Source organism: Oxyura jamaicensis, chromosome 24 (genome assembly GCF_011077185.1).
Source record: "Oxyura jamaicensis isolate SHBP4307 breed ruddy duck chromosome 24, BPBGC_Ojam_1.0, whole genome shotgun sequence".
Taxonomy (NCBI): domain Eukaryota; kingdom Metazoa; phylum Chordata; class Aves; order Anseriformes; family Anatidae; genus Oxyura; species Oxyura jamaicensis.
This window is the reverse complement of record NC_048916.1, coordinates 7,580,397-7,594,738: the sequence shown is the minus strand read 5'-3', so window position 1 is coordinate 7,594,738 and position 14,342 is coordinate 7,580,397. Positions and strand designations below refer to the sequence as shown.

At 49.6% G+C, this 14,342-nt stretch overlaps 2 protein-coding genes across 2 annotated transcripts in view; one reads left to right on the top strand and one right to left on the bottom strand.

The window, feature by feature from the left end:
* Positions 1-300, bottom strand: part of DDX6 (DEAD-box helicase 6) — a 23,372-nt gene extending 23,072 nt beyond the window's left edge. Inside the window, exon 1 of the mRNA XM_035345936.1 lies at positions 158-300. The gene's annotated coding sequence lies outside the window, so the exon portion shown is untranslated. The remainder of the gene's footprint in view (positions 1-157) is intronic.
* A 4,176-nt stretch (positions 301-4,476) lies between these two features.
* CXCR5 (C-X-C motif chemokine receptor 5) lies at positions 4,477-11,916 on the top strand. The gene is made up of 2 exons (XM_035346119.1): positions 4,477-4,614; positions 10,316-11,916. The coding sequence occupies exons 1-2, from the start codon at positions 4,576-4,578 to the stop codon at positions 11,390-11,392; spliced, it is 1,116 nt and encodes a 371-aa protein (XP_035202010.1). The 5' UTR covers positions 4,477-4,575; the 3' UTR covers positions 11,393-11,916.
* The last annotated feature ends 2,426 nt before the right edge of the window (positions 11,917-14,342 follow it).

Below are 14,342 nucleotides of genomic sequence, written 5' to 3'. Positions count from 1 at the left end.
CCCGCCACCGGGCCCCCGGCGCCGCGAGGCCCCGCTCGGGCCCCGCCGCTCCCGCGGCGCGTCGCAGGCCGCAAAGTAAGGCCCGAACCGCCGGCGGCGGCTTCCCTAGCCACTCCCCCAGGCCCGCGCTCGCACCGACGCCCCCGCCCGCGCTCACCGCCACCAGCCGCGCTCCCTCTCGCCCAGGTACAAAATCCTCTCGCTGCCGCTTGGTGCCTTGTTATGGCGACTCGACGCTCCAAGATGGCGGCTTCCTCCTTCCTCCCGTGCGCCCTCCCCCTCCCGGCGGGGCAGGGCAGGGCAGACCCGCCCCGCCCCGCGCGCACGTCCGCACGCACGCGCGTGCGCGCCACGCCCGGCCCTGCGTAGGCTCCCTGGGGCGGTGCTCCCGCAGTCACGTGGTCGCGCCGCGCAGCTGTCGCCACCGGCCCCTGCCGCTGGGCGGCGTCCGCGTCCCCGCGTGTGCGTGGCCGCCGCAGGGCCCGGGGGGGTGCGGGGAGCCGCCGGCGGGGGGGACGGGGGAGAGCCGCCTCTTAACTACTGTAATGATGATACTGCCGCCTCTGTAACTTCTGTAACAGTGGTACTGCCCGCCTTTATAACTACTGTAATGATGGTACTGCCTGCCTTTCTGTATAACTGCTATCCGTACAAGGACTTTGAAGAACTGAGGCGCAACAGTAATGCAATCTTAAGCACTAGTCTATAAATTCTGGTAATTACAAAAATATTTTGCAGACCTCCCACACTTCCACCCCCCCCCCCCAAAAAAAAAAAAAAAAAAAAAAAAAGTATTTCCCTCACATCTGTTTTTTCCTAGTTCCTTACATCTACAGACAGTTTTAGATCATTGTTTCTCTCTATGCTTGTCCTGGTTTTGGCTAGGGTGGAGTTAATTTTCCTCCTAGTAGCTGGTATGTTGCTGTGTTTGGGACTTAGGCAGAGGACAATGCTGCTAACTGATGCCTCAGCCGTTGCAGAGCAGTGTCCCCGAGGAGGCTGGGGGTACACGGAGCTGAGTGGGGATGCAGCCAGGACAGCTGACCGCCCCTGGACAGAGGGATATCCCACATTCTACAGGACATGTCCACCTGGAACGATAAAACTGGGGATAGGAGAGGGCTGCTGCTCAGGGACAGGATGGGCATCGGCTGGGGAGCAATTGTGTTGTGCATCACTTGCTTTGTATATTCTTTTACTACTGTAATTATTTTCCCTTCCTTTTCTGTCCTATTAAACTGTCTTTATTTCAACCCACAAACTTTATTCCCCCCTCCCCCCCCCCCATTCTCTCCCCCATCCCACTGGGGGGGTGAGGGGAAGGCAAGAATGGTTGTGTGGTGTTTTGCCGCTTTCCGGGCTAAACCACAACAATGCTTAACTACATGATGTATGCAGAGTGTGCTGCTGGTCTGTTTTCCAGAATAGACAGCAATGAATTTACATCTTTTGGAGGTGTTTTTCTTCACAAAGGCTGGATGGGGCCAAGCTCTGGGGATTATTTGGAATCACCAAAGTGGAGTCCAACCTCCAAAAAAGTACTGAACTTAGAAGCAGAAAACCTTAATAGAAGACTTCTTTCAGTTATTCTTCCATTTAATTTAAAAGGAATCAATTTTTTTTCTGTCACAGACAGCACAATCCTCTCCATCAGGCCTGACTATCCTTCTGGTGTATTCAGTTCAGATACTCCTGCCTACTTCTCATATAAAACAAGCCTCATTATTAAACTTCTTCCTCTCATTCATTCCCAGGCTATCTGCTCTGCTGCAGATGTCAGCACCCCTTGCCACATCAGCTGTCATCTCCTGAGGCAGACAGGATGCTTCTGCTTCCCTTTTCAGCCTCTCTCCCACCTGATGTGTCCCACTTCCTTTCACAAGCTACTCTTTCATGCATGGCAAAAGAAGAAGGAAACTGAAGATATGAGTTCTGTGCCTTCCCATGCCAGGAGTGGGATGAAGAAGCTGCATCTCTCCTATGTCATGCTGTGCCAGCCAGCTGCTGGCTGGCTGGGCGCACAGCAGTCACTGCTGGTAAGGTCCCTGCTCCGCTGCATGGCAGTCTCGGTGCCCGTCAAGGTGCACAGTGCTTTGTCTCTGCTCTCAGCAGACCTAGGCATTGCACTTCACACTGAGATGTTCAGGATATAGTATGCACCAACCTTAAAAGAACAAATGACAACAGTAGTTAACAGATCAGTAAAGCTGACTGATGTGTAGGCAGCGCAGAGGTCACTAACCTTTAGTTATGGTAGCAGCAAATGAGATGACTGGAAAACTGAGGAGAAAGGATTCAGGAGTCAGAAGTGAGCTAGCTTTTCTCAAGCAGAATTCAGAAAGTGTAATGTCAAACTGGTCAGTAGAAACACTTGCTCATTATACAGAATAGACCATCTTCATATTAAAGTAGTGCATTTTATCTTCTTTACGTAGAGCTGAATAATTTCCTATTATCAGAATATCTTATACAAATTAACATTGTATGTTGGTGATAATACAAGACTGGTTTGCTAGCCAGAGCGCGTACCCATAGCAGAGTTTGGACAGGCACTGCCATGCACTGACACAAAAGCAGTCCTCAAATACTTATTGTTGAATTTTGTTATAATTTTATCCCATAATAGGTTGCTTACCTGCTGGTCTCCTGTGGAGTGACATTATTTTTAATTTAAATTTCTTTTCTCTCCATTTAATTTTCTTCTATAATCTCCTCTCTGTCATCTTTCCCAGTGCAGCAACACATGGATCCTGTAAGTCACCTCTTCTGTGGTAGCAATCACACACCGTAGTAGTACATGTTTACAAGGGAATTTGTTGTTGCTTATGTCCTTGGAGTGGGCTCCCTGGAGCCTCTTCATCTGCAGCCCACCTCTCAACAGCCTGGGAGGTGCTTCCCACCTCTGTCTCCCTGCAGGTACACCCTGCAGATGCCCCTCTGACCTGGGAAGTTCAGCAGCACTACCAGCCCCTATGCACCTACAGCACCTTACTTTGCACCATGCTTGCGGGTCAGGGGGCGGGGGGGCAGGGTAATAGTTGCTGATGGTCAGAAGCTCTCATGGGCGGAGCTAGTCCCAAGCACACATTGTCATGGGGAGCGCCACCCTCTTTGCTAGCCTTCAAAGGAAGTCAGTGATGCAGAGTGCTCCACCCTCCAGTTCTTGCTCAATGAAAACATCCTTCGTCACCTTCCCATCTGCCAGGCACCGCAGGTAAAGCAGGCTTGCTCTGGTGGGCCCCACTCAGTCTGTACCCCCCACACGAAGCACTGGATGAGCACCCGGCGGCCTCCCTCCAGCATTGCTGATCTCTGTCTTCTCCCCAGAGAGGGAGAGGGTGCCCCAGTAGTAGGTGCACAGAGAATGTCCTCAGGGGCTAGGGAGGGCAGGAGGGAGGGGTGACAGCGATGTCCTTGTGCAGCAGGTCCCTCCTCATCATTCCTGGTCAAGCCAGGAGCACTAGGGTGCTGCTAAGATGCACTAAAATCAAGTAACATCCCGTGGTGCTCACCAGACTAACACCTTCCTCATTGGTGCAACTCCTGCCAGCCTTCTTGCTGGTACAGAGGCTCTGGTGCAGTCATGCCCACCCTCCTCATACCTCAAAAATAAAAAGATCTCTGCCAAAATACCAGCTGCAATACCACTCTCTCCTGCTGACCCCAACTGGAAATTGTACACTATGAATCCACGGCTACAGCAGAAGTAGGACAGAACGCTCATTCCCCCAAACATGGAAAAATCTTAATTTCCCATCTTCATTATAGGCAAGATGAACACTTAGGGAAGCTGTCTAGCAATGGGTTCTTCCATGCATTGCACAGATGCATTGTGTTTATGTGACTGGGTAAAAACCACAACAGTAGAGCACCCTCTTCTACTGCAGCACTGGAGCAGCCTCTGCTAATTAATGTCCTTCCCCAGAACTGCAGAGCAACCACTGAGGCAGTACTTGCCATCAAAAACAGATGCATGCCAAACTGAGCACAGGTAAGGGATGAAGCAGCAGCAGGAGGAGAGAGAACAGCCACAGGACACTGAGGCTGAAGTGGCAAGGAGGACCCAGAGGCAGAGGGCAATGGTTGTACAGACCAGACCAATGCATTTCCTCAGTTGTCTGCAAAGTCTCACATAGCTGCAGAGGAGCACCCATATCTGGGGAGATTTTAGGTAAGGTTTTCCCTCAGCACAGTTTTCTAAACCCTTTCTGATTGGCCTGGACTAGGACATCAGCAGTCAAGAGCCCCGGAGGTTGGCAGGATGAAATTAACAGACCTCCTGGATCTTTTTGTTACAGACCAGAGGAAGGTAGATTTTTCAAACTTCACTAAAACAAACAAACAAACACAAACAAACAAAAAACTTACAACAAACACTTAAGAAAAAAAAATGATAGAGCAAGATGCCAATCTTTACATCAAATAGGTCACTCTTTGCTTGGAACTCATTTGCCTTGCAAATACTCTTTTGTTACATGCTGGGTCCCTCCCTACTCACTTAAATGACTAACTCCACCCCAAAAAAGAACTTTTGCCGAAATTGCTGGAGGAGAGGCAGATCCTGCCCCTGAAACCATGGGGCCTGTCAGCTACTCATCAGAGACCTATGACCTGGTGAGTTGGGCCTGGCTTTGCTTGTTTGAGAGGACAACTGGGGAAAGCAGGTAAAGCTGGGGTGGGCTGAAAGACCTAGTTTCGATGTTACCATCTTCTAACCCCTCCCGTTAGGAGTGAGAGGGCCTGAGCAATAATTTACACCAGTGCAATCAGACCTTGCATCCCTTAATTCTGGACTTGAGGGATGAGGGGACTGCAAGAGACACCACTGCATTTGTGGAGAGCTGGTGCAATGTCACTGCAGCCACTGCAGTCCAGGGGCACAAGATGTTCCCATGCAGAAAGCTGCATGATGAGCGGTGGCAACTTTGAGCTGAGGTGTTCCGGTGGGCACTGAGCTCCAGCACTATCCTCTCATGAGTACCCAAACCCCAGCTCCTGTCAGAAGGGCCAGAACCTTGCCTGGAGAGCCCAGCCAATGCACCTCTGCCCCACGCTGCCCACCGGTCCAAGCATTTCCTGCTGGGATGCCACAGCTGAACCCGCTCTGCCCCTTGCTGCCCCGCTCTTGGCACAGCCATTCTCGGTGACACAATGTGGGTGAAAAGCATGCGTTCAGAGTCCGTTGCGTTTTCAACCAACCTTCAGTGGTATAAATGACTGTGCAAAGCTCTAGAACTCTCCTCTAGTATCTTTAACAGGAATAACAAAGCAAGCCCCTGTGCTCTCTCCCCACATGTGGAAAACCTTCATATGACTATGTACTCTTACCCCTGCTTGCTTTTTTGAACAGGCTGCCTGAGTCTGCTGTGAAGGGAATACATAGTATATTTACAAGAGGGGGATTTTAAAGCATAGAAGATAAATTGCAAATACTTCTTCTAACTAGGAGTGATGAGACAGTACATTTAGCCCTGTAATTTTCTGCTCTAAGCTTGCAAATGAAATACAGCAGCCGTACCTTTTAGAGCATATTGTGCTGTCCAAGGGGGGTGTCCGCAGCGCTATCATCAGCCAGGTTTTCAAATGTTGCAGCTCAGAATTTCTGTTTTCACACTAAGGCTCTCTGCAGCAGAACTCAGTTTTTGTTTATTTTCTGTCGCAGAGAGAAATGCTGGATTTAATTTTTACCAATTTTTCTTTCTCTCCTTTTTCCTATACATTAGGGAAGAGAGAGAAGCCTGGGGGTGGGACAGGCATTTCCAACCCTCCTTATTTTTTTTTCAGTTCATCCAGTCTAAAAACCCATTACAAATAGTGCTCGTGTCCCTTACAAGTTTTTTCAGAAGGCATTTCTCTGTGACCTCTGCTGAAGTTCGGTAGCAGCACTAAAGCTTGCTAAGAGGTTAAAACTAAACTCCCTTTGTCATTGCTTTGTTGGTTCGTTCCTTCATCTGAACTCTCCCTTGGACTCTCCTATGATCAGGAAACCATACACATCCAAGCGTGCTGTATGTCAGTCTGCACTGTGTCACTGGCTACAAGCAAGCAGCTGCTGGTGGCAAAGTGTGTAGTTTTCTAAGGCAGGGAAATTAAACAGCACCGGGATTTGTTCTTTGGATACAAAACTTTCTAGAACCTTAGCTTAGCAATTTTACCTCTGTGGTGAATTATTTTAAGGTACAGAGGAGACCCCAGACAAGAGAAGAAACTCAGCTAACTTTGGGACTAAGTATGAACAGTCCCATGCCACGGCAGAAACAGTTTTATATCTTTTCTCAGAATTCACGTGGTTGGGAGTTTGTGGCATGCGTTTCCTAGGAGCTTCTCAGTTTTCTCTTCCTCCCTGGAAGTGACCACAGATCACACATGAGCAGTGTCACACAGGGTCTGGGGATGCCATATATTGGTGAGTTTAGTGCTTGCATCAACATGTCCAGAGAGATTTGCAAAAAAAAGGCCTCAACACTGTTCTAGCAAAGCAGTGACACAAAACCGCATTAACAAGAAAGGACCAGTTCACTGACAGAGCAAATGTAGAATGAAAACAATTGGAATATTTGCATTTATCGAAGTATTGCCCAGCAAGTACAGCAATGTCTTCACCTAATCTTTGCTACCCTATGGGACCAATTATCTGTGTAACCTTGTGGAAAAGTAGCATAACCAAAATTATAGTCCCAATTCTCAATTGCAAGGAAATTTTGCCCTCTTAACCTTCCTCAGCTGCCTACTAGAGAAAGAAAAAAAAAAAAAAAAAAAAAAAAAAGTTGAGATACCACTGAGATCACCATGAGGTCTCCTAAGGTGCTGAAGGCCAATTCTTGTTATAATGAGGCCAACATGGCTCAAGAGGCAAAAAGGCACCTGCATTACAGGAACATGGCATTTACTTATACGTTGGTTTCCCTAGTTCAGCCACCAGAGAGCTGATGAGCAGAAACTATCACAGTAGCTTGCTGAGCTGCACACTGACACGAGCAATTTCTGTTTTATGGCTTTGGGAATTATATATGCTTCTCCTGGCCCTGGATGGGCTAGAAGGGAATGACTCACTTGGAAAATCCCTAACAGCGTACAGGCTGCTATTCTTCTACAAGCAAATGGTTTGATTGTTGGCAGTTGTGGGGAACTGAGAAAAGCAGCTGACATGCAGAGGAGACCTGCGTAACTTTGAGATGTGGGTTAGAGGGGAAAAGAGATTCCTAAGCAAATAGAGTGCAGGATCATGCCTCCCTCTGCCGTGGCCCCAGGCGTGCACTTTACTGCTTAGTTACAGAAAAACTCACTACTTTGCTGTCACATTCCCCCCGCAGTATACACACATTGCTTGGGCTTCTATTGTAATGCAGGAGAGCTGTGCAGAGGTTGCCCACATACAGCCCATTCACTTATCCCATCCCAGATCAGGCGGCCACCCACTTCCAGTCTGGAAATGGAAATCACAGCAGAGTCCCCCAAAGCCCTGGCTTGTCATTCAGTGCATCTCCTACAGCTCTGGTCCTTACCCTTCCCATCTCAGCCTGGACTCTGACTTTCCATCCTTTTCTGTTCATCTTCAACTCATCTCTATCCGCTCCCACCCACACTGACTGCTCGGAGATGCACATGAGAGGACGCCTGAGACACAGCTCTGTGCACACTTCCTCTGCCCGCAGTGAGTGGCTTACAGTAAGAGCCCTACCTGCCACCTTATCTGTAATCAGATGGTGCCTGATAGTAGCCTCTGCACCTGCGGCTCCAACTGTAAAGTGATGCTGGAAACTGTTCTGCAGCCAAAGGCATTCAACACCACACACACCACCCACCTGTAGTCATTGACAGTGCTGGTGTGGTTCCAGGCAGTGCTCCAGCCAGCGGACCCAGCTGCTTCCCCTCATTTCATTTTTCCCTTTAAAACTAGAACTGTTCAACCTCTCCTCAGCTAAGTTATTCCCATTTGGGGTTTTCCAGCGAGGTCACCACGGAATCCAGAGCAGCCCTGTTTGGTCACTGTGCCAAATGGCAAAGGTTCTTCATTTGGTTTTATTTCATAGGAGGCTGGGAATGGACCTGGAAGGCACTGGGCAGCATGCTGGCTGCACCCACAGTGCCACAGCTGGCCTCACACTCGACAAGGGCCACTCAATCAAGTGTTGCCCTTGCGGTGCCCTGCCAGTCACTCCTGACACAGGGTCCAGGTATGAAATACGAAAGCCACAAAGAAAACAAATTCGGAAGGATTTTTAAAGGCTTTTGTCTTCAGTAGCAATCTCCAGTGTCATACCATAATCCAGAAAAATAATTATTCTTTGGAATATGAACATTGCTCACCCAAGGCTGCAGTCCCACTGTTACATTAGGGGAAGACAGTTTTGTGCGTGTGAGGTTTGGGGCAGGGAAGACGACTACTAGCCCCCGAGGGAGCTAGCTCTCAACCCCTTCGGGAGGAAGCGCTGCAGTGTCACATCACAGCACAGAAGCAGCATGGGGGGCATGGAGCTGGCAGGGAAGGGGACCCTTGAAAGACCCAGAGTCCCTTGGGTCAGACCAAAGTCTGCCTGGCTCCATACTCATTCTCTGCAGTAGCCAAAGGTAGAGGCCTGGGGAAGAGGGTAAGAGCTGGGCAAACTGATATTACACTTTCCCCAAGGGCTTGCTTGCCCTCCTACCATTCCCTGCTTGAGGACCATCCAAGCCAGTTGCCTTTTGCATGTGTTCAGTAATACTCTTTAGACATCTGCTCCTTCAGTGCACCCAAGCTCCCCTTAAAGCCATGTAGGTGGTTTCAGCAACACAGCAGTGCGAGTTGAGCACTGCCACATTAGCTCTTTACCCCCAGACAGTTGCTTGCAAAGGCACACAGCACATCAGCAGAGGAAGGTTTTAACAGAGAAGAAACACAGTCACCCTTTTCAGCTCAGTATAATGCAGGAGTTGAGAATATTTTTAGTCACTTGGCTTAGGAGCACATGCAGGGGAAGAGGAGGAGTGGATAAAAAAAAAAAAAAAAAAAAAAAAAAAAAAAAAAAAGCACTAAAGCTGTTTAAAGCAGGGCCAGTATTTTTAGCTGGGAACTTTGGCTGATGAGGGAAGGAGCAGCAGGTGCAAACGGCTACAGCTGGCAGTGAAAGGTATGAAAGCAGCGAGCAGGGACTTCCGCTGTGGTTGACACTGAAGTCTCAGTGTTGGTCTCCAGAGAGGGTGTGGGTGGGGGAGCGCACAACTACTGCTGTGGGGCTCTTCCCATTTTGTCACTGATTTCTGAGCTTACCACAATCCTCCCAGGCTGCTCTTTTTCTGTGACAGTCTACATCTGAGTCCTTTGCTTTTGTTAGCACCTAACTCCTGCCAAAGTGCCTGAAGACAGAGCGTGCCCACCATCTGCAGTAGCTCTGCCACACTATCCTTACCAAGGAAGCAGCCCAGGGTCTGAGTGGCATTTTTCAGATTCCCTTTCTGGCTTTGACTGCAATTAATTCCGAACCACAAAGTTTACCAACAGACCAGATTTCTTTTTCCAGAGCAATCACTGTAGCTGTGGCACCCCACTGCCTCAGAAACATTCACTCCTCACACCTGCCCTAGAACTTTCCCTGAGTGCATGTTAAGCAATTCCAGCCTTGGTTGCTGCTGTCCCACCTCGCCTTGCTCAGTGGACACTGCCCCAGGTGGCTCCAAGGTCTCCAAGCAACTGCTCAGAGCATGGCTGTGGTCAGAAACAAGTAAAGCAACAGGTGCAATGGGGCAAGCACAGGAGGCTGTCCTGAATCCTTGTGCTAGAGCTGCTTAGCTGCACTCAAGAAGTGGAGGTACCAGGAGGGCAAGAAAAACGAGCAGTGAAACTTCCTATCAGGAAAGGGCAGAAGAGAATGGGATTGGTACATGAGGTACAATGTGCTCTGTGGTGAATCCCATCACCTTTGTACCTGACAGCAGGCAGGCCAGGGACAGGCTATGCCACAAAGAGCTGGGAAAAAAGTCAGGAAAACTGACAGACACACATTCTGTGTGTTGTGAAAAATCAAATGCCACCAGCAGGTAGCTCAGCAAAGAACCAAAGATGAAAGTGGTCCTCTGTCTGGACACCAGAACACCCCCAAAAGCACTCGTTAAGGATTACAGAGCATGCAGCCCCTCACAGTCAGGGGTCAGGACAGCCTCTCCCCACGCTGCTGCCTCTCATGGGACCCCAGCCACTACACTGCGGCCAGGTCCCACCTCCTCCTGCTGCAGCACACAGGGGTGCTCTGCCCCAGGCCTGTCAGGTGCAGCTGTGTGACAGGGTTCTTCTGTTCAGAAACTGCCTTCCTGTAACCAGATTCTCTCTGTTCCCCAGAGCCAGGCGGAGCTGAGTGGTTACTACGAGGCTGAGAACACAACCCCTTCTTTGGAGGGCTACTTTTGCTTCAATCCGGCCTCATCTGTGGTTGGCAACCAGAGAGACCCCTTCAGAAAGGTCTTCATGCCCCTCATCTATCTGCTTATGTTTGTGCTGGGAACTGTGGGCAATGCGCTGGTCCTGGTCATTTTAGAGAGGTTCAAGCGGTCTCGCACAACCACGGAAAACTTCCTCTTCCACCTCACCCTGGCCAACCTGGCACTGCTGCTCACCTTCCCCTTCAGTGTGGTTGAGAGCTTGGCTGGATGGGTATTTGGGACTTTCCTCTGCAAGATCCTCAGTGCTGTCCACAAGATTAATTTCTACTGCAGTAGCATGCTACTGGGGTGCATTGCTGTAGACCGCTACCTGGCCATTGTTTACGCAATCCACACCTACCGCAAACGCAGAGCTCGCTCCATCCACCTCACATGCATGGCGGTCTGGCTCTGTTCCTTGCTCTTGACCTTACCCGATCTCATCTTCATGGAAGTCTGGACAGATGAGAGCAACCGCAGCATTTGCTATTTTCCAGAGATTGGGATTCATGGCAACAACGCGTGGCTGGCAACCCGTTTCCTGTACCACACTGTGGGTTTCTTTGTGCCCCTTCTGGTCATGTGTTACTGCTACATGGCCATTGTCCGGACTCTATGTCAGTCCCAACGCCTGCAGAGGCAAAAAGCTGTCCGCGTAGCCATCCTGGTCACAGGTGTGTTCCTGCTCTGCTGGAGCCCGTACCACATTGTCATCTTTCTGAACACACTTACCAAGCTAGAAGCCTTCACCAAGAACTGCCTCCTGGAAGACCAGCTGGACACAGCCATCATGGTGACAGAGGCCATCGGCTTCACACACTGTTGCCTCAACCCCATCCTCTATGCCTTCATTGGGGTCAAGTTCCGTAATGACTTCTTCCGTATCCTGCAGGAGCTTGGCTGTATAAGCCAGGAGACCCTACAGGAGATCCTGGAGGTGACCAGGAAGGGCAGTGGAATCGAGTCTGACAACACCACCTCAATCTCCACTTTCTAACTCAGAAAGGCTACTGCAGGGCAGAAATGACCTGTGGCGTGCCTGTTCAGTGGCACACATGCTGTGGCCTCAGTACTAAGTTTCACAAGTGTCCCCACCACTCTCTTTACTACTCAGGAAACTGAGATCTAATAGCCACCTAACACCCAAATCCCCCCCCAGATACCTTCCCTGGATCCTTCCGGTTCACATACATTCAGAAATCTGTCTGGCAGTGTTGGCAAATGCCTGATGGTCACACTGACAGGGCTGGATGAACGCAGGCAGGTTGAACCTGATATCACCACATCTCTCTCAAAAAAAAAAATTGACTGCAGGTGTCCTTTGCACAGAGCCAGACACAGGTCTGGGTTGCCAAGGGGTAGGAAAAAAAAAAAGCACAGCCAAGTAAAGGTGGAGTCATGTCAGTGAGCAAGCACTGAGGACAAAGATGAAACAAGTTCCCATTTCACCTGCTCACGTCACTAGACATGCCCAAAGGAAGCAGTGGGACTCAATTACCATGGCAGATAGAGTGAGAGATGCAAGCAGGACCAGCAGGGGACTAAGAACTCATCCCAGTAACACAGGCACACGGTGCCAGTCTCTGGCTGGAATATCACTCCTTGTGCTGCGTGACATCCTGCCGCCCAGTCACAGCACACTGATCTTTCCAGCGCAGCTCATGCCAGGAGGCTGGGTTGTGGACTGAGACTTGACTGCCGCAGATGCCTTTCCTGACATCAGCCACATCCTTTCCCATTCACTTGATCTGTTGCACTGCTGTTCATAGAATTGTTTAGGTTGGAAAGGACCTCAAACATCATCAAGTCCAACTGTTAACCTAACACTGTTAGTCATAGCTCCAGTGAGCAACCAGCTGAAGTAAAGGCCCAACTATTCAAAAGCTTTCTTTTAAGGAAGGTGACTGAAGAGATGGCTTCGGTCTTGTGACTGAGCACAGAGAAGATGAACCATGTCTCTAGGAGGCTGAAGGTGTCACTTTTTGTTTGTTTGTTTGTTTGGCAACTGGTTATACAGTGCTCTGTGGGTTCTGAAAGGAGGAGACCCATTACCTCAGAGTAAGGTAGAACATGGAAGGAAGAGCTAATTTGCATTATTTCTGTTTGGTTTTAGCGGCCCGAATGGGAACGTGGCATTTTGTTTAGCGCTGTGCTTTCAGATATTCTTGCTCTACCTGCGTGCATGGAGCCTTTAGACGTTGAGTGCATCAGTTTGCACAGAACAAACCTGAGCATTGATTTTGCCTTGAACCATGAGTATCCAGCAACTGCCTGGATCAAGGCTTCTCAGTAACAAGTCGGTCCAAAACAAGAGTCACAGCTCATTATTACACTGCAAGCTAGCATGTAGGGCAGCCCTAACAGACTTGTGCAGCCTGCTGTTTCCTAGTAGGCCTTATCACAGTAACGTGTCAGCACACACACAGCATTGCTTTGTTACATTTCTCTTATTAGCTAAACATCACTTTGGCCTAAACTGAATGATAGTCATACACACAAACTGTCACACGGGAACAATCCTAACCACGAACACACATTAAAATCTGCTGTACCACTCACCTCACTGTTTATGCAAAGTCAGAACGATGGCAGTTCTACTGCTGCAGCGGGGATTTTGTGCTAAATTCCCTTCTGAAGTTCAATCCACTAACAAAAAGCTCAGTTACAACCTAACCTCACCACATCCCAGGGCCACGCTGCAAAGAGCAATAATTAAGGAATGGGTCACTTTAGACTAGTCCAGCTCAGGCAGAGATCTGAATAAGTTGTCTACAGATTCCGACATGACAAGAAAACTCCCCAGATATAAGGCCTTTATAGAAAGAACAGTCCACCATTTCCTGCAGTGCTGCTTCTTTGAAGCTGAAACCTTCAGGTAATGGTGACTGTGGCTGTCCAAGCACGAACAGCAGAGGAAGAGATGCTCTTTGAAGCCTGCCCTTGCTACCTCTACAGTTGTACCGGTGAATGAACCTATGCAGACATGTTGTAAACACCTCCCTAGCCCCAGTCTATGGGAACTATGTCCTTACACAAACATTCCCAAGGAATTGAACAGTCAGAGTGTATAACCTTACAGCATTCACAGAGTAAACGGAAAATCTACACACAAAATATAGGTGAACAGATTATGCATCTATTGTTACTATGGTGTTTAGCACTGGCATGTCAGTAAACTTTTTGAAAGTTTATGAGAGCTGTAACAAATAAAGTACTATCTCTTCCCACATATGGTGCTTGTAAGCAGTTGCCTGCATTTGCGTCACTTTGAGAAGGGAAATGCACCCGCAAATGGAGTAGGTTGATGACACATTCCTGCTATGCATCCCGCTTTGCGCAGGGACCCGAGAGCTTGCAAGAGAGCAAAGGCTCTGTTGTGTTCAGAGACCATCAAGCCCTGTGTTTAGCTCGCTGTTACAGACTGCCCCAGCAGCTGCTGCCCTGAGGGGAGAACCACCTGTGGGGCTAGTGTTTGGCCAGGCTGGGAGCTGGCAGACTGCAAGGGTGGAGGTTGCTCCTGCAGCAACCTGCACGTTGGCTTGGGAGGGCCTGGGAGCCAGCCAGCCAGACAAGGAGCTGAGGGAGGGAGAGCCCAGAACGACCTCTGCCATTGCTGGGCTCTCCCCAGCCCCTTTCCATCCCTACTGCATCAAGCCAGCTGCTGTTTCAGTTGCCCTGCTTCCTCTCACGATTACAGCTGAGCTGGGTATGCAGCAAGAGGCCCACATCTGTGGCTGTGCTGGAAATGAGAAAGAGATAAGACTGCCTTAATTCCCATTGGCAAGTTCGGATGCTGCCCTGTGGGTCTCACCTCTGTCCTCAGCTGGGCCCTAAGGACTCACTCAGTCTGCTGAACGGTAACACAAAGCAGCAAGAGGAACTCTCCTTCACCACCCAGGAAGCTGGGCTTTCCACTCCCCAGGGCCCAGCCCACCCCCACAGAGTGA